Here is a 20635-nt window from a genome sequence, read left to right on the forward strand (position 1 = left end):
ATTTCCTTCTGCTTACTTTCTCCTAATTTGGGACTTGGTGCAAATATAATAACAATAAAAACTATCAAAATGCTTATTATAGTAGAAGAATAAGGAGGAAAAAAGCTGCAAGTCAAAGTATTTGCAAGGAAGATTTTCAACTTGAATTCTATAGCAAAACAGTTATTCTTATAAATAAACTTAAAAAGCAAATGGGTCATATTTTTTACTCACATTCAGGGAGATGACTCATCATAGATATATTATTTTTATTTTTATTTTGGCAGTTGGCTGGTTTGGGGATCTGAACCCTTGACCTTGGTGTTATAACACCCACTCTAATCAACTGAGCTAACTAGCCAGCTCCCATCATAGATTTTTGTTTATAGCCAAACAATCAGTTTAAATGAGTTTTATACTTTTTCAACTTTTAGCATGGCATCAGGCAGACACAGGTTATAAAGATTAAAAAATCACTCAATAAACACCAGGTACTTTGGCAGCACTGGGTATACAATAGGACATAATCTCTGATCTAAAGAGCTTACAATTTAGTGAGAGATAAGGATAAGTAAACAAGTGATTAGATTAATCCAGTAGAAAGCACACTAGTATGAGGCCTGATAGATGAGGAGGCACAAGCTAGACGAATGTAAAGGTAGAAGTGTGTGTATATGTGCATGTGCGCATGGAGTTGGGGGGGGTGTTGGTGTTGATGAAAACATGCAAAAACAAAGGTATTCTAGGATGACAATAAATAAGATGTGTATAGTCCCAGAAGCAAAAGAGATAATGTGCTTTAGAAAGATCATTTGGATGCCGCATGGCAGGGAACCTAGTTGAAAGATTGCTGTGCTAATCCATGTAATAAATAACAGTGACTAGAACTAGGATGGATTTTGGAGATATTTAAGATACAGTATTGATAAGATTTGTCATTTATTGGGTGTGGCAAATGAGGAAGAAAAAGGAATCACTGATGGGACACCTGGATTTCTGACTGGGGCAAATGTGCAAGTGGATGGTAGACCAAGATGGGGGAATGTGGGTATAGACTGGAAAGATGTCTGTGGTGAAGACACAAGTACAGAAGAATGGGAGCAGAAAAGTTGGGATTGGAGGAGATGATCCAGGTTGAAAGGGGAAAGTGAGAGGAGGAGGATCATCCTAGGCAGAAGCCTAAAGACTTGTAAAGAGCAAGCAGAAGAGACTGAGAAGCTAGAAAGGGAGGAAGAAAACTGGGAGACTATGAGCCACAGAAACCAAGAGGAAGGAACTTTAATGGTTAGAGAGTGTGGATGAAAAGTAGAGTGAACATAAACACGCCAATTTTATTTTTATTCCCTCAATCTAAAGTTTTGTTTTGGGTGCCTTGGAGCCGAGCACAGCATGCTTCACAAATTATAGTTGGTGTTCTAATTCTTCAAGAAGGACACTTGGCAATACAGATCAAGAACTATAAAAGTGTTCAGACTCTTTGAATAATTGCACACCAATGAATGTACTGCAATAAAATAATTTATAAGAAAAAGGCTGACTGTACAATAATGCTCATAACAATGTTATTTACAATAGGGACTAAATGGAGACCTGTTAATGGCTAAGAGAATTAAAGATAATGAGACTTGAAAGTGATATAAAGACTATTCACCAACATGAAAAATATTTATCAAAGTAAAACTGTGGAACAAAACCTAATATATATGTATATGTATACCTATTATGGGAAAATGTATATTTAGAAAAAGCTGGAAAGGAACAGGGAGAAAAATTATATCTAGGGAGTGTTTTTTCCTTTTCAAATTCCTCTAACACTATATAGAAAAGAACTAAATATTTTATTTTGAATTCAGAAGTTTTTAAAAGACAATACATTCAAATAATATAAATTAGTATACGATAATGAGTAAAATGCCTTAAAAATAAATTTTCTATAAAATAACAATGAATTCTCCCATCATTTGTAAACCCTTTTCCTTTTCCTACTCCCAGTGGAAGCTAGAAACACATTAAAACTGGGAAAATGCAAACATATACAAGGTACTTCAAAAAGTTCACGGAAAAATAGAAAAAACTGAAAGGTACTACATGTGATCTTAGCCAAAAGGCCAAGAAGCAATGAGAATTGAAAGATAATACAAACCTTCTCATGAATTTTTGAAGACCCATGTACCTCATATTTTTAAAAATGGAAAAAATGGACTTTTTCTTCCAGGAAAATGGAGTAGACATACTTTTTCCTATTTTTCCCACAAAGGACAACTAAAACCCTTGAATATTATATATAAAACAAACATAAGAAGACTATGAAAAGTGGAAAAAAGAAGGCAGACCATCTGGGGAACTTGAGACCAAAGGAATGGCATGGCTGTGGGTTTTCTTTTTGCCTCATCTATCCCATATTTGAGCTGAAGAAGATGGCAACCCAGAAAATGCCAACAAGCACAGACAAACAACAGACAAAACAAAACAAAACAACCCCAAAAGCCTATTATGTCTAGCCAAAGCACCAGGAAAGTGACAGACAAGAAAGAAAGAAAACTTTTAGACAACATCCAGTTTACTCCAGCAGAATATCACCAAAAAAACAAAAAAATGTGGCTCCACCCCCACCCATGCCGGCAAAGGATGAATTGAGAGCCTAGACTTCCACCCTTACCAGGCTGTCATGAGAGACCCCAACTCCCTTGCTGGGGTGTCAGCAGAGAAGGCCAAGAAGAGAGCAGGGACTTTCATCCCTGCCAGGCAGTAAGGAGCTTCACCACCCTGCAGTGTCAGGGGAGACCATGGGGGGAGTCTGGAATACCACTCCCACCTGGCAGTGAGGAGGCAACGTTTTCCCTTTCCACTGGGATGGTGTCAGAGGAGGCATAGTGGAGAGTCAGGACTTTTCACCATCACCCAACACAACAAGATTACTTTTTCCATCCTCCTGTGATATCAGTGGAGGCCAAATGGGGAGTAGTAACAAGGTACCCCCCCAACCCCCAGCCAGGTGCTACAGTAGAAGCGTAGTTGGGAGTAGGAACTCCCACCCTCACCAGTTATAGAGAGGAGCCCCTCCTTCCTTGGGTGTCCATGGAGGATGAGTGGGGAACCTGGAATTCTACCTCCACTTGGCACAGATGCCACCCCCCCCGCCAACCTTTCCTTTCTGCAATGGTATCAAAAGAAGACAGCTAAACAAAAGGGTTAAATAAGAAATATAGTTTTATAACATAATATACAAAATGTTCAGATTTCAATCTAAAATCATTCACCATACCAAGGACCAGGAAAATCTCAACTTGAATTAAGAAAAGCAACAATAGATGCCAAGACAGAGATATCAGAATTATCTGACAAAGATTTTAAATCAGTGATAATAAAAATGCTTCAGTAAGCAATCATGAACATACTTGAAACAAATGGAAAAAAACAGAAAGTCTCAGAAATGAAATAGAAGATATAAAGAAAAACCAAATGAAAAATTTAGAGCTAAAAAATACAATAACCAAAATTTAAAAATTCAATGGATGGGCCCAGCAATAGAATAAAGGAGCTAGAGAAAAGAATCCATGAATTTGAAGATAGAACAATTGAAATTATCCAATCCGAAAACAGATAGAAAACAGACTGGAAAAAAGAAAATGAACAGAACCTCTGGGACTTGTAGGACTATAATAAAGGATCTAATGCTTATGTCATCAGCTACAGGGAAAGGAGAATGAAGTCAGAGCTGAAAGTATTTGAAGAAATAATGGCTGTAAACTTGCCAAAAGATGTAAGCATACAGACTCAAATAGCTGAGTGAACCCCAAGGAGAATAAAACTAAAGAAATCCATACAAAGACAGATCATGGTCAAACTTCTGAAAACTAAAAATAAAAAAATATTGAAAGTAGTAAGAAACAATGTCTTACCTACAGGGGAAAAACAATTAGAATGACAGTGGACTTTTATCAGAAACCAGAGACCAGAAGGAAGTGGCTCAACATTTCTCAAGTGCTGAAAGAAAAGAAACATCAATCTGAAATCCTATACTCAGTGAAAATATCCTTCAGGAATAGAGGGAAAATCAAAACATCCTCAGATAAAGATAAGCAAAGATAAGCAAATTTGTTGTCAGCAGACCTACCCTAAAAAAACAGCTAAAGAAAACTCTCTATACACAAAGGAAATAACAAAAGAAAGAAGCTAGGAACATCAGGAAGCAAAAACAACAACATCAACAACAACAACAAAAAAAACAGAAAGAAGAAAAATATGGATAAATACAATATATTTTACTTCTCCTTTTGAGTTTCCTAAGTTGTGTATGATGGTTGAAGCAAAAATTATAACACTGCCTAAATGAATGTAGAAAAAATTTTTAAGACAGTTGTATTATAAATGGGGTAAATGGATATAAAGGGAGGTAAGGTTTCTGCACCTCACTCAAATTGGAAAAATAATGATATGTGTGTATAAAATGCAATACCTACAGCAACCACTGAAAAAGCTATATACTAAAAAATGCTAAGGACAAATCAAAATGGAATTTTAAAAAATGTTCAAGAACCCACAGTTATGCAGAACATGGAAAACAGGTATAAAAAAACAGAACAAATAAAAAACAAAAATAAATGGCAGACTTAAGCCCTAACATATCTATAATTACATTAAATGTAAATGGTCTAAATACACCAATTAAAAGATAGAGATTAACAGAATGAATTAAAATACATGGTCTAACTATAAGCTGTCTACAAACTCACTTCAAATATAATGATATAAGAAGGTTGAAAGAAAAATGATGACAAAAAGATATATCATGCAAATAATAAAAAGAAAGCAAGAGTGTCTACATAATGTCAGATAAGGTAGACTTCAGAAATTGGTGTTGCCACTGGAAGTCCAACTTTGGGTTCAGCTGCAAGAAACTGCAATAGTACTTCCATTGTACACAGTAGGAATAGGGGAAAATTCCATTCATTCAAATATTTTTTGAGTACCTACTATGTGTCAGGCATTGTTCTAGCCACTGCAGACATAGTCCAGAATAAGATAGACTGGGCTTAGAAGAATTCCTCCCCACCACCCCCCATATTATACATATAGGAAGATTGAGTCCTAAGCAATTTTTCAGCACCATAAGGCTCATTTTCTTAGAAACTGACCTAGAACCCAGATGTCCCAGAACCTTCTTGCCCTTAGGATATTTGTCACTATGTCCTCTCCAAAGTGGATAAAGTAGAAACTTCTCCTGACTCAGAGTTAGGAGACTTGGGTCCTCATCCCAGTCCTGCTGATAACTTGCTGTGTATGTGACTGTGACTGAAATAGTCATTTCAGTTCTCTTGGTCTCAGAGACCTCATCTGTGAAAAAAGAAGACTTAGCTAAATATCAGTGGTTTTCAAATTTATTTTAGCTGTGGATCCTTTCTTGAAGTAAAATCTCACACAGAACCCCACATATGAAACAGAGAGAAGTGGAGTTTCTCTAGCTGAAATGGGAGTGGAGGGCTCACAGTCTCACTCATCAGTCTTTCCTCATCTTGCAAGGTGATTTCTTACAAGATAATTTGTGAGGCTCCCCTGCCAAACTCCTAAGGTTTCGGAAAGTAGAAGTTTGAAAACTACCAAGTTAGAAGATTTCCTGCAGGTTCCTTCTGTTCTAAGATTCCATTATACTTTCAACAAAAGCACTATAAACAACAGAATAAAGCAAGACACAGCCCATTACATTAAAGGAGCTTAAAATCTAGTAGAAGAGATGTACTACAAAAATCAATCAATTTGGCTTACTGAGTAGCTTCTATGTGCATGAGACCATACTAGGCGTACTGTACCACCTTCTACTTTGCTTTAATTGAAGACCTGGGCTCATGGCTTTTTGTCATCTTCTTCACCCCCAGTCCTGCCATCATCCTGGAAGATTGCAAGGTCCGTACAGATCACCTATCAATGCCTTGGCATCACTTCCTTAGTCTCCTTATCTCCAACTACCTTCTCATTTCTTCCACTTTGCCAACTACTTGCATGACCACATCACAGGTTATATCATAATCAGCAACTGCTTAACTTCTGAAATACTATAATTAGATATCTGGATTCCAGCCTTTTCTTTTTACATAATTTTCTTCCAGTACGTAAGTATCTTTAATTCTTTGTCTCCTTTTCTATCAGTTCCCTTTACTTGTTTCCTCATCCAATATAGAGTCTAGAGTTCGTTATTTCAATCATTATCTAAATAAAATGGTTAGCTCTCTTACCTCATTGTCCTTCCACTACACTTATATGGCAAAACCTCAACTCTGGACAAATCCAACTGTCTTTTCTTGCCTATACTAAACTACTTGAGTGTTGCTTAAAACAAAAACAACAACAAACACCTATTTTCAAAGATAGATGCCATATAAATTTAAGTTCTCTAACCATATCTCGACCCTCAACACCACCTACCCTCCCCAGTTAGCTTTCTCTTCCATTCTCCACATTGATTTTTTCAAACATTTTTCACTCTTATAAACCCTGATATTTCGATTCCTCTCTCATCTTCAGCAGATGTCTTTGATTACCACTACACAGAGGATGCAGAACCCACTGAACAAATCTTTCAATTTCCTCTCAAGTTAAAACTCACCTGCATCTCTGTCCGTTATCTCTTTCTCCTCTTGTCACAACAGACAAAGTGGCCCAGCTCCTGGTTAAGGTTAGTCCCTCTGCTGATATTCTGAATCCTTAGCCTATCAATTTTGGGACTCTTTCCTATCAGCATGTAAACATACACACATTTCCTCTTAGCTCAGCTCCAGATTCTCTTGTCCCCTTCACAAGCAAACATTTTGGGAAGCATTATCTACACTCATCATTTTCACTTTCTCATCTCCTACTCGCTCCTCAGTTCACGTCCGTTTACTACTCCATGGGAAGGGATCTAGAAAGCAATCTGATTTCTGCTGTCATTGGAACTCCTCATTAATGTATTCAACCACTTCTTTATGGCTAAATTCAGTAATCACTTCTTAATCTTTATTTTACTTGACTTCTTGAAGTCAGTAGTGTCAGAAAGTATTTGACACTACCGACTTTTCTGAAACACTTTTTAATCTGGATTCTGTAATACGCACTCTGCTGATTTTTCTTCTACTTCTCGGCTGCTTCCTTTTAGTTACATTTGGGGGTACACTCTGTCTCCTGTAAAGAAGTTTTCCTTAGGTCTCTGCCTTCAGGTGCTTTTATCAAGCAACACAGAGGGCCATCTCATCCATTCACATGACTTTTGCTATCATCACCTTCTTGATGATTTCCAATCTCATCTCTAGCCCAGGCCTCTCTCCTGAGCTCCAAATCCATAAATCCAACTGTTTGTTGACCATTTCTACTTGGCTTTTCTAAAGACACTTCACAGTCAATGTATCACAACTGAATTCCTTTTCCTCCTCCCTCAAAGATGTTCTCTAATTCAGCAAATGACACCATCAAACCAGAAACTTAAGTCATCCTTAACCTTTTCCCATATCCAAATCACTGACCAATATACTTTCTTCCTCACTCCTTATATTCATTAATCCCTAAGTCAGGTTGATTCTGCTGCCTTTCAATTCCATCTGTTTCTCTCCATCCCCACAAACACCATCGTCTCTCACTTTGGTTACAATAACAGCCTCCTGACTGGTCTCGCTACCTTCATTCTTGTACCAACAATCTACTTTACACACAGCAGGCAGAGTGATTCTTCGAAAGCACAAATCTGTTTTTATCTCTCCCATGCTACTAAATCCTGCAGTAGTTTCCTATTGTCCAAACTCCCTGACACAGGCATTTGTGTCCCTTCATGATCAGGCCTCTGCCTACCTCTTTGTTCTCACCACCCCCTTGTCCATTTCTTTTCTTCACACTCTATGCTATAGTAGCACTGAGATCACTTTTAGGATCTCTAGCAAATGACGCTTTACCTTGTGCATGTCCTATTCACCTCCACTGAAAAGTATTCTCCCATTTTTGCTTGGTCCTTGACTACTCATACGTCAGGAGTCGATTTAAGTTGTCGCTTCATTTAAGAATATTTTCTGATTCATTAGCCTGGGCCAGACCCCCTGCTTTGTGCTTTGTGTTTCCATGGTATCCGCTACTGCCTTGTTTAACTATCTTCCCCTATCAGACTATGTGGACCATAAGGACAGGAACTGTCTTATTCTGTATCCTCGGTATCTACTTACAGAACCTGGCATATGGTAGATACCCAATTTATTGTGGAATGTGATTGTGTTATGGACCTGAGATAAGTGGAGGCTGTGAAGGGGGGCGCAGGAGCCAAACAAGCAGAAAAACACTATGAGAAAAGGAGAGAAGGAAGAATATGGCAAACACTTCTTATAGACTTCTTATAGTCCTAGCTGTGAGAAGCAGTTTGGACCAAGTCAAGGAAACAAGTGGCAGTAAAGAGCTCTTTAGAGGGAAGCCCGGTATCTTTCTCATGGCAAAGTTCCACACCTGCAGATGAATTAAGGCCACAGCCTTGCTCCCTGTGGCAAGTATCCCTGCCAATTACCCCCAAATCAGCTGGGTGGATTTCTGTCAGCTTTGATCATTAATGTCAATTCCTTCTCTGAAGAGCTTTCAGATTGACCATTTTATCTTCATTGCCACTTACTCAATCTAGGACACTATCTCTTCATCTGTGGTTCATATATGGATTAACTGATCTGTCTTCCATCTCCACTTCATTAAATATAGAGATACTAGAACAATCTCCCTCAAAAACCCTGTTATACACAGCTCCAGTGCTCAAGAACCAAACTTTCTTTTTCCTTACAGCAAACCTAAAAGCTGTGACCTAGCTTCTTGGCTCTTTGCTGTTGTGACCACTATCATACCTCTTCCCCACCACCTCCCTGATATGCTCTCTCCACTTCTGCACAACTAGGTTTTATGATTGTGAATCTTGGACTCAGAAGTTACTTTAAAGTTAAAAGCAATTTTTAAGAGGGCATAAAATTCAGCAGCCCAAAACTGGCAAAACAATCTCCTTCTATTGTAGAACATTCACAAAGATATAAATTTGGCTACACCTAGACTATATTTCCAACTCATTGATGAGCAATTCATTGATAAGCATATCCTTTAATGTGATATGTAAGTCAAAATTAACATTCATTGTTTCTTTTTGATTATTGAGTTCTAAGCCTTTGCTCAGACAAAATTTGATTGCATCGATTTGTTTTTGTGCCAAAGCAGAGTAGTGCATTTGCCCAAAGCCTTAAAAGTTTCTGTGAAAGATACTTTTGGTGAAAGGGTAGAAATACAAGAGTTAGAGGGCAAGATTAACAAAAAATAAATAAAATTGAATGGTTTTTAAAACTTAATTATCAGATACAATGTTAAATAAAAACAGCAAAAAAACAACCCCCTCTGCAGAGTATAGTTTTAATTATGTAGATAAATATATATGTACATATACAGAAAAAAGAAAGAAAGTAAACTTAGGATGTTAACATCTCTCCCTGGTGGGAATTAAGGGTTATTACAATCTTCTTATACTTTTCCATGCTTTCCAAATTTTTTTATAAAAAGCATACGTTTATTTTAAAAAGCAGAGAAAAAATTTAAAAATGTAATAATATATCGACAGTGCTTATAACAAATTTTTCCACTCACATCATATGGTGGAAATGACTGCCAAATTCTTATAACGATCAAGTCAAATAAAATGTACCTCCCAAATAATTCATGCGATATTGGATTTTCTCAATTTACCAGAGTTCCTCTCTCTTTTCCTTTGGACTTTGAACCTCTACTTCCAAAACTGGTACTTTAGACACAAGATCTTTACAGATATTTTCACTTGTAATTAAATTAGCAGTTGCAGTTTTTTCCCCTACAGTAAAATGGTTTAATTTTTCAAATTCTTGTGAAAGCTCCAAGACCTGTAAAGTTAAATGAAAAGACAAACATTCTATTTTGCATAGTCTTATGTATAGCTGTGAAAAAGTATATTGATTCCATTAAATGCTTAATTATTGACAAATAATATAAATTGACAGCCTAATTGAAGTCTTATTCCAATTTAACTTAATATTTTGCAGTTGTTATATAACTTAATCTATTTATACCATAGGCATAAGGGTGTGTAAGTCCATGATTTTTTTTTTAATAGGTATTTTTGGTCTCTGGAGTTAGCTTCTCAGAGTGCTACTTAGAGTTCTGTTCTACCTTTTAACAAGAAAAACATGTGATCTATAAGTTTTACACTATTACCACACATTTTTGTTCTCAAGTTTTGAATGTACTTCATTGATTCATAAAAGCACTAATATATTGCTGCAAGAAAACATTAGAAAGAATAATGTCTTACTTCCAGTCTGACCCTATTTGTTTTAACTGAAATATCGCTGATTGTACATATCTGTGGGGTACAGAGCAATATGTGATGCTCAAATCAGGATAATTAGTATATTCAACATTATATAATGTAATTGTTTTTCGTGGCCCTTTACCAGTTCCCTCACCCCCCTCTCACTCCCCCTTCCTCACCTCTGGTAACCTCAGTTTTGTTCTCTCCTTTTGAAAGTTCAATATATTATTGTGATTGTTGTATCTTTCTTTCTTACTTATTTATCTTTAGCTCCCACTTATGAGTGAGGACATGCAGTATTTCTCTTTCTGTACCGGGCTCATTTCACTTAACATAATTTTCTCTAAGCTCACCCATGTTGCTGCAAATGCCAGAATTTCATTCTTTTTTTTTTTTTATGGCAGAGTAGTATTCCATTGTGTAAATATACCACATTTTCCTTATCCAGTCTTCCAACAATGGGCATTCATGTTGGTTCCTACTCTTGGCTACTGTAACTAGAGCTGTGATAAACATGGAGTGCAGGTATCCCTTTGACATGATGATTTCCATTTGACCCTATTTATTTGAAAACACTTGAATTTGTAACCTTTACCATATGTAACTACCATAGTGGTTCTCAAAGTCTAGCAGCCTCAACCCTTACATTCAGAATTAGTAGTCTGGGGTGAGAAATGGGAATGTGCACTTTAAATAAGCCTCCCAGGTAATTCTGATGCATGTAGATGCTTTCAGAGTCACTGATTGTTGTGTGCTTTGGCAAAACATTTGTTCAGGTCTTTTGTTTTTGTTTTTGTTTCGATAAACATATCCTGAAGATTGCCTTTCCTCTAAAGCTATTCTTTATATCTTCATATGAAATGAAAGAACATCTCTTTTAAGGAGCAGAAGGGTGGATGGGGAATGGTTCTCTTGATTATTGATTATTATCTCTTTATAATCAAGAATGGAAGATTGATCCCCATCAAAGTGTTGTGTTAAAATAGATGGTACCCTGCCTGACTGATATCCTGAGCCTCTCCGAAAATGCAGTTTCTATAGTAACTACATTTGGTTCAAAGAACACAATGGATCTAATTTTAAAGATCAATTTGTCTACTTTAAGAGATCTTTTTGTTTGGTTTTCTACCCCTTTTCAATTCTTTGAAGAGAAACTACAGTGTATGATATGGAATATAATCTCATATGGGCTATCACCTTTCCAGGGGAGATCCTGAACTGGGTCTTGGGGAATAGGAAGATCTTGAACTGAGTCTTGCGGAATGGAAAGATGTAGATAGGTGAAGAGACTATAGTACATTAAAACATAGGGAGCAATATGGTCAAAGGTACTAACATAGAAATGAGTATAGAGTACAGGCATATCTCGTTCTACTGGGCTTTGCTTTTTGCGCTTCGCTGATACTGTATTTTTTACAAATTGAAAGTTTCTGGCAACACTGCATTAAGCAAATCTTTTAGCACTATTTTTCTAAAGCATGTGCTCACTTGGTGTCCCTGAGTCACACTTTGGTAATTATCACAATATTTCAAATTTTTTCATTATTATTAAATCTGTTATGGTGATCTGTGATCAGTGATCAGTAATCTTTGATATTACTATTGTAATTGCTTTTGGGTGCCACAAACCATGACCATATAAGACAGTAAACTTAACTGATAAATTTCGTGTGTATTCTGACTTCTCCACTGACTGGCCATTCCTTCATTTTTCTCTCTTCTCGGGCCTTCCTATTCCAAGACACAACAATATTGAAATTATGGTAATTAATAACCCTACAATGGCCTCTAAGTTTTCACATGAAAGGAAGAGTTGCATGTCTTTCATTTTAAGTCAAAAGCTAGAAATGATTAAGCTTCATGAGGAAGGCATGTTGAAATCCAAGAGGGTGAAAGCTAGGCCTCTTGCACCAGTTAGCCAAGCTGTGAATGCAAAGGAAAAGTTTTTGAGGGAAATTAAAAGTGCCACTCCAGTGAACACTTAAATGTTAAGAAAGCAAATAGCTTTATTGCCTATATGAAGAAAGTTTTAGTGGTCTGGAGAGAAGTCCAAACCATTCCCTTAAGCCAAAGCCTAATCTAGAGCAAGCCCCTAACTCTTTTCATTTCTAGGAAGCTGAGGGAGGTGAGGAAGCTGCAAATGAAAAGTCTGGAGCTAGCAGAGGTTGGTTCATGAGGTTTAAGGAAAAAAGCCATCTCCATAACATAAAAGTGCAAGGTGAAGCAGCAAATGCTGATGGAGGAGCTGCAGCAAGTGATCCAGAAGATCTAGCAAAGATAATAATTGATGAAGGTGGCCACACTAAACAACAGATTTTCAATGCAGATGAAATGGTCTTATATTGGGAAGATGATGCTATCTAGGACTTTCATAGCCAGAGAGAAGTCAATGCCTGGCTTCGAAACTTCAAAGGACAGGCTGATTCTCTTGTTAGAGGCTAATGTAGCTCATGGCTTTAAGTTGAAGCCAATGCCTATTTACCATTTTGAAAATCCTAGCAACCTTAAGAGTTAGGCTAAATCTATTCTGCCTGTACTCTATAAATGGAACAACAAAGTCTGGATGACAACACGTCTGCTTACAGAATGGTTTACTGAATATTTCAAGCCCACTCTTAAGACCTGCTCAGATAAAAAGACTCCTTTCAAAATATTACTGCTCATTGACAATACTGTAGTCACCCAAGAGCTCTGATGGAGATGTGTAAGGAGATTAATGTTGTTTTCGTGACTGCTGAAACAATGTCCATTCTGCAGCCCATGGATCAAGAAATAATTCTGACTTTCGAATCTTATTATTTAAGAAATGCACTCCGTATATGGCACCTATATGTCATGGAGCTGGGAAAAGTAAACTGAAAACCTCTAGAAAGAATTCACCACTCTAGATGCCATTAAGAACATCTGTGTTCACAAGATGAGGTCAAAATATTAACATTAACAGGAATTTGAAAGAAGTTGATTCCAACCCTCACGGATGACATTGAGGGGTTCAAGACTTCAGTGGAGGAAGTAACTGCAGATGTGGCAGAAACAGCAACAGAACTGGAATTAGAAGTGGATCCAGAAGATGTGACTGAATTGCTGCAAACTCATGACAAAATTTTAACAAACGAGGAGTTGCTTCTTATGGATAAGCAAAGAAAGGAGTTTCTTGAGATGAAGTCTACTTCTGGTGAAGATGCTGTGAACATTGTTGAAATGACAACAAAGGATTTAGAATATTACGTACGCTTAGTTGATAAAGCAGAGGAAGGGTTTGAAAGGATTGGCTTCAATTCTGAAAGAAGTTCTACCGTGGCTAAAATGCTATCAAACAGCATTGCATGCTACAGAAAAATCTTTCGTGAAATGAAGAGTCAATCGAAGTGGCAAACTGCATTGCTGTCTTATTTTAAGAAATTGTCATAGCCAATCCCACCTTCAGCAACCATCACCCTGATCCGTTAGCAGCCATGAACACTGAGGTAAGACCCTCCACCAGCAAAAAGATTATAACTCACTAAAGGCTAAGATGATTGTAAGCATTTTTTAGCAGTAAAGTATTTTTTTAAATTAATGTATGTACATTACTTTTTTTAGACATGTTATTGCACACTTAGTGTACAGTAACACACTACACTATAGTATAAACATAACTTTTATATGTATCAGGAAACCAAATAATTCATGTGACTCGCTTTATTGTGGTGGTCTGGAACCGAACCCACAATATCTCTGAGGCATGCCTATAATTTGTGGAGAAGTGAGGAGGATGGTATTACTACAGTAGAGGCTACAAAATGAGGAGATGGGGAAATAAACAAGATTGAGGGAGGAGTCAGATTATGAAGAAACTTGAAAGACAATTTTCTTAATAAGCTTGTGTTATTTTTGGAGGCAGAAAGATTACAAAATGCTACTTAATCACTGATTTTTATGGTTACTGTAAAAATGTAAATATTACGGACAATAGTTTCTTAAGAAGTAAATAAAGGTAAACAGTGCTGTTTAGATTTGATATTACAACACATTGAGAACTGCTAGAGGTTTCTGAAGAAGATAGTGCCTTTAACATTGAGCATTTTCTAGGTATTCTGTATTCTCACATGACAAAATTGGTGTACATCTTAAGTGGGTCGAAGCTTTGCTCTTTATTATAAAGAAAGTTAAATCCACAGGACCTTTCATGACATTGATGTTGTGGAACAGGACCAACTCTCTTCCACAGGCTTTTCCCTATCAAAATTTTATCTCAGTGATTTGGCTCAGTCTAATAATCAACCATGTCTAAAGACTGTAAGAATTAAGCTGGTAGCTCCACTTCCTGATTGAGGCTTTAGGGTGGGTTAGAAAGAGTATAAGCTGAGAATCACCATGTCACTTAGAAGTAGCTTAACATCTCTAGGCCTCAGTGTTCTTATGTGTAAATTGAGGGAGTTGGCCTATATGATCATACTCCTTTCAGCACTCAAATTTTGTGACTATGAGTATAGATGCTGTGACCAAAACAAAGAAACAGCCTGTGAAATGGGGGCTTCAGCAAATACATAAGATACAACTTCTTAAGCCACTCTTAGCAAAACTACCTTTAAGTCTCCTAAAACACTCTGTGTTCTGAAAAAAAAAAAAAAGGAATATAATTAAAGAATCAGAAATTAAAAACAGAAACTTTTAATGAGTAAAAGTTTTAAAGGAAGCAGAATACATATAGTCTCAAAGAATCTCCCCACAAGATGTTTATTAATTGCCAAGGGAAAAGTAATAACTTCACAGTGGAGAAATCTAGCAGATAATACCTTAATCAAATGATCAAAGTTAACATTATGAGTAATGGAACGAAAAATATCATGTGTATCCTGATAAAATACACTGAGAAGGATACAACATTTCTGTAGCATTTCTGCCAAAAATAGGTAACCTGAATTATATTGTGAGGAAACACTGGACAAATCCAAATTGAGGAACATTGTTCAAAATAAATGGTCTGTACTTGTTATGGACTGCATGTTTGTGTTCCCTCAAAATTCATATGTTGAAATCCTAACCCTCAATGGGATGGTATGAAGAGGGGCCTTTGGGAAGTAATTAAATTATAAGGGTGGAGCCCTCATGATGGGATTAGTGCCCTTCTAAGAAGAGACAGTAGAGATCTTGATTCCTCTCTTTCTGCTCTTATCCATGTAAGGATATAATGAAAAGACTCCCATCTGCAAACCAGGAAGTAGGCCCTCACCAGTCACCAGATCTGCCAGCACCTTGATCTTGGATTTCTCAGACTCCAGAACCGAGAGAAATACATGTCTGTTGTTTAAGCCACCCAGTCTATGGAAATTTGTTATAGCAGCCTGAACAAGACATTGCTCTTCAGTCAAGATCATGAAAGACAAAGACAGACTGAGAAACTGTTGCAGATTAAAGGAACTATAGAGACATGACAATTAAAAGCAATGTATGATCCTGGATTGGATCTCAGACTAGGAAAAAAAAAATGTTCTTCTTGTGCTATTGAGTGGGATAATTGCTAAAATCTCTACAGCTCATATTAGATAATAATATTGTGTAAATGTTAATTTCCTGACTTTAATACTTGTACCATGGTAATATAAGAAATGTTATTGTTTTTAGCAAACACACATGGAAATATTTAGGGGAAAAGAAACTGAATGCCTCCAACTTACTCTCAAAGGGTTCACCAAAAAAAGTATGTATGTGTGTGTGTGTGTGTGTGTGTGTGTGTGTGTGTGTGTAGAGGGAAAGAGAGGCAAATGTGGTATCATGTTAACATTTGGAGGGGTAAAGGCATATGGGAATTCTTTGTACTATTTTCATACCTTTTCTGTAAGTCTGAAACTATTTCGACATAAAAATTTTAAAAATGAGAGAGAGAGCGCACCAGATTACCAGGATAGTGATCTGGATCTCTCCATTTTATATTGTATTCATCTTACCTCAGTTCATCTCTTGTGTTAACTTCTCTGATGACACTTTGAAAGACATGGTCCTTTAAATTGTACAGTGTGTTGAGAACTCACTTTGCTGACAAGGTCCCACAAACAAAGCTTAATTGTAGGCTGTGCCTTACGTATCCACCCTCCCAGGCAGCAAACTCTGTGTTCTGGACCCCTCCCTCCCTATGTCACATACTATCAGATCCATGTCCCAATCCCTCAGAAAACTGCTCCCTGCTTTCCAGGGTAACAACTACACATAGCATAAATTAGGCCTTGATTTAGTTCTTCACCTCACACACGGTGTTAAAATATAACTCTATACATTTTTACTGCTGTCTTCAAGCCTTCTCTCTTTACTATCACTTTATATATTAATTAATTAATTAATTAATTTATTTATTTATTTATTTCTTCATTTGGTGGCTGGCCAGTACAGGGATTGGACCTTGGTGTTCTCAGCACCACACTCTAACCAGCTGAACTAACTGGCCAGCCCCTCCTTACTATCATTTTAATCTAGATCGAAAGAGTGATTGAAAATTTCCTATGAGGGGAATTTTCAGCCAAGAGAAGATGATAGGAACGTAATAGAAGGGACTCTAGAAATTATACACTGCAGGAAACATCTCCATATAGTGTTGGATCAACCCTGGTCCGGCAGCCATTTTTAAATTTGGGGGACAAACTGGGATCAGGACACTTAAACATTTTCCTAATTCTAAGTATAAGCCCAATTTTCAATGTAACTGAGAAAGATACTTTGATCCTATGTTTTCAAGTTGAAGACATTTAAGTAAACCTTTTACATTATAATATGTGCTCCAAAAATTAAGTTGATTTAAAGTAAAAAATTTATAGATTAATCCTAAATGCCAAGTACTGGTCGAAGTCTGAATATTTATCCTGAAGTATGGCTTGATTTATAACCCACACTACATAGCAATTTATTTTAGAATAATAAAAGAAACTCCAATTTCCAAGTTATCCCTAAGTGAAAGTTAATTTCCTTTTATCCTGTCCTCATAAAAGATATGTTAAATATTGAACATATGGATACTTAGTAATTTAGTCTCACCTTTGTTTCTAATTCAGAATTCTCTCTTTGTAGCAGGTCATATACCATTAAAAACTGTTCTTTGCTTTCTGCTGCCTCTGGAAGACTTTGAACTTCATTATAAAGGCATACAAGTTCTGACCGTGATTTTTGCAATTCCTGATTAAGAAATGAAGATACAGAGTAGAATAAAATAAGACTATTTCCCTATAAAAGGTACAATATTTCTAAAAAGGAATCTTGAAATGGTCCTTACAAATTTTTTATTTTAAATATTCAACCTATCCTTCTGGCAGGTAGATTCCTTTCTTAGTTAAAACAAAGTTTACTTAGGTCAATTAATCAAACTGAGCATGTTTAGTTTCTATCATTCATAGGTTGAAAGATTGGATTTCTAGAGTCATTCCTACTTTAAGCAAGGCTTGTATAATAGTAAATTCTTCAGCAACTTCTCATTAGATAGTAATATTATCTGTTTTTAAAATACGTCCTTTTAAAAGTTACCTTTTATAGAACAATGTGCTATGTGGTTTACCTTTAATCTTCTGACAACACTATGAGAGGGTTGTTGAAACTGATGCTCAGAGAGCTTAAATGACCTGCTTAAATTCATAAAGCTAGGAAGCTGTAAAGCGGAGATTCCAAGCCCATGTCTGGCTGACTTCAAACTCTATGTTCTTAACTACAAATTATGCTGCACTTACTTAATAATGTATATTTAGTGACTTAATCAACTGCAGTTTTCTCTAATCCTCTGATTTTTTAATACCTATGAGAAATGTAGTTAATTGTAGAATTTTACCATATTTTGAATCAAATTTTTACATCGATGAAATGGAATATGCAGTGTTTTCACTGGCAGATGACTAGGGGCTGAGTGTCAGTCTGTGGTGCCCAGTGAAATCAGAGGGGGAGGAGAATGCTGATAAGAAAGGCATTGGGCAAAAAGGCAAGAAGGTAGAGAGTGGCCTCCCAAAACCACAGGAAGAAGACAAGTGATATTTATTTCCTAACTCACTCCACTGAAAATCCCTCTAGGTCATTAGGATGGGATTTGGGGCATTGCACTTGCTGTCACCCACCCTGCAAACTGATTGTCATAACCCTCTAAATTGGTGATCTAGACTTACATGAACTCACTTCCAGGTATCTCTTCAAAATGCAAGCTGACTATGTCTCCTGATAGTACTTTCCAAGATGGCAGGATAAGAGGTTAAAACAAGAGATGAGTCCATGACTCTATGAACACCATAACAATCAAACACGTGCTATTTAAAGGACTCTTTGGCTAATGTCGGAACTCAGCTTGGAGAAACATCAGAACTACCCCCATTATCATTTCTAGAAACACATATTCTATAGTACTATGGAATGAATTGTGTCTCCCTCCCCCAAATTCATATGTCGAAGACCTAATCCCCAGTATGACTGTATTTGGAGAAAGGGTCAATAAAGAGGTGATAAGATCAAATTAAGACATAGGGTGTGGTGCTAATCTGATAGAAGGAGAGACACCAGAGCTCTTTCTCTCTGTCACATGAAAACACAGTAAGAAGATAGTCATCTGCAAGCCAGCAAGAGAGCCCTCACCAGGAACTGAATTGGCTATTACCTTGATCTTGGACTTCTCAGCCTCCAGAAATGTAAGAAAATAACTTTCTGTTGCTAAACCCACTCAGTCTGTGCTACCTGGTTAGGGCAGCCCAAGCTAAAACATATAGTTATAATTTATTTTAAAATCAAAATAACACAATAACATGAAATCCTTAAATTAGGACTACAATAAGAAGAAAACAACATGTTGAATGGCAATACCTCACTTTCAACTTCCATGACTTTCTGACCTTCTGACAGTTGCTTTCTCCTCTCTCTCTCTTCTGACAAATCACTTTCAAATATTTCAATTTTTTTCTTGGCTCATTTTCAGTATCTGTTAAAGGCATTTTACATAACTAACTTTATATATAATAGCAGTGTTTCCTGTAAATTCTGGTAATGATAATTTTCTGCCTACCTCAATTATATAGTCTTCTAGGGGATATATGAACCCAGGAAAACCAGTTCATGTACCATAGCTCATAAGTTTTTCTCTCCAAGCCTGTTTACACAACTGTAAAATGTAGTAATATTTTGTCCTACCTACATTATAGCCATCATAGTAGGAATAAAATGTAATTTTGAAAGTATTTTATAAATTCTAAGCACCTACCAAGTATAAGGTATTGCTGAAATCTTTTCAAATTAATTGATAATAATAATAGTTGGAGTAATAATAACAGCAGCTACTATTTATTGAGAGCTTACGGTATGTCAGACACTAAGGTAAGTACTTTACATGCATTATGGTATTTTGTTTTCCCAGAACCTCTATGATATTGGAACTATTACTACACTTTTTATAGAGGAGAGAAGTGAGGCTTCAATAGGTTAAGTAATTTGCCAAAGGCTACACAGTCAGCACTGGGATTCAAACACAAGTCTAACTTAAAAGCTCTTACTTTTAATATCTACTCTATTCAGCCTTGCTAATGTGCATTTTCTCTTGTGTATAAAAACCTATCAGGAAGTTAAATTGAGATCAAAATGCAGCTTAGTGAACACAGATGGAGAATCGAGCCAATTCCTTTGATCATGCTACTGTCAAGCTGCGAATCCCTCTCCACTGTAAGAGCACACCTGTCAAGTGAACTACATGTTTGGTTTGGCCGGTCAGGAAGCAGCATGAAATTGACACATACATATTCTGTAACTTGGAAAATGCCGACTAGCGTGTTGGAAAATAGCCCTACCAGTCCTGTTCTACTATGGACCAACAGTGGGAACCTGGGCCAGTGACCTCACTTTTCTTAACTTCAGTTTCCTCATTTGAAAAATAGGGATAATGATGCCTGGACATCCATGGGCACCTTGCTCACAGAAAATGCTTTGTAAATGGTAGTTGATATTATTATCGGATTGTTCTGAATTTTCACATTTATTTTTTAGTGAGGTAATACCTCTAAATATGCCTATGATTTCAACATAATAGTTCATCCTAAATATAATTTTAATGGGCCCCTTTCTGACTAAAAGCCTTCCTGAGAAGGCTTTCTGTAACCACTGATCACAATCACAGGATGTAGATTTACCATTTCTGGAAGTGTGCTTTTTCATTTTGCCTATTTTCAATAATTGTTGAGCATCTTTAAGTAGCCCGCCTCACTTGTGCTAGAAAATATAACTGAAAATTATCTTTTTGTTTCTTACCTCTTTCAAATCCTGTTCTTTAATTGTCTCTTGACCTTTCATATTGGTTTGTCTTCTGTCTTCCTAAATTATTGATAACTTAGGCTCTAAGGTGGAAATCTTAAT

General features: G+C 36.6%; 1 protein-coding gene across 1 annotated transcript in view; it reads right to left on the reverse strand.

The window, feature by feature from the left end:
- Nucleotides 1–20635, reverse strand: part of LOC103602408 (coiled-coil domain-containing protein 30-like) — a gene marked incomplete at its 3' end in the record, with an annotated part of 37325 nt that extends 16690 nt beyond the window's left edge. Inside the window, exons 1-4 of the mRNA XM_008586814.1 lie at nucleotides 20531–20635; nucleotides 19100–19214; nucleotides 17306–17443; nucleotides 9700–9869 (exon numbers count right to left, since the gene is read on the reverse strand). Coding sequence (XP_008585036.1) covers nucleotides 9700–9869; nucleotides 17306–17443; nucleotides 19100–19117 — 326 coding nt within the window. The remainder of the gene's footprint in view (nucleotides 1–9699; nucleotides 9870–17305; nucleotides 17444–19099; nucleotides 19215–20530) is intronic.

This window comes from Galeopterus variegatus, unplaced genomic scaffold, assembly GCF_000696425.1.
Source record: "Galeopterus variegatus unplaced genomic scaffold, G_variegatus-3.0.2 Scaffold4129, whole genome shotgun sequence".
Classification (NCBI taxonomy): Eukaryota; Metazoa; Chordata; class Mammalia; order Dermoptera; family Cynocephalidae; genus Galeopterus; species Galeopterus variegatus.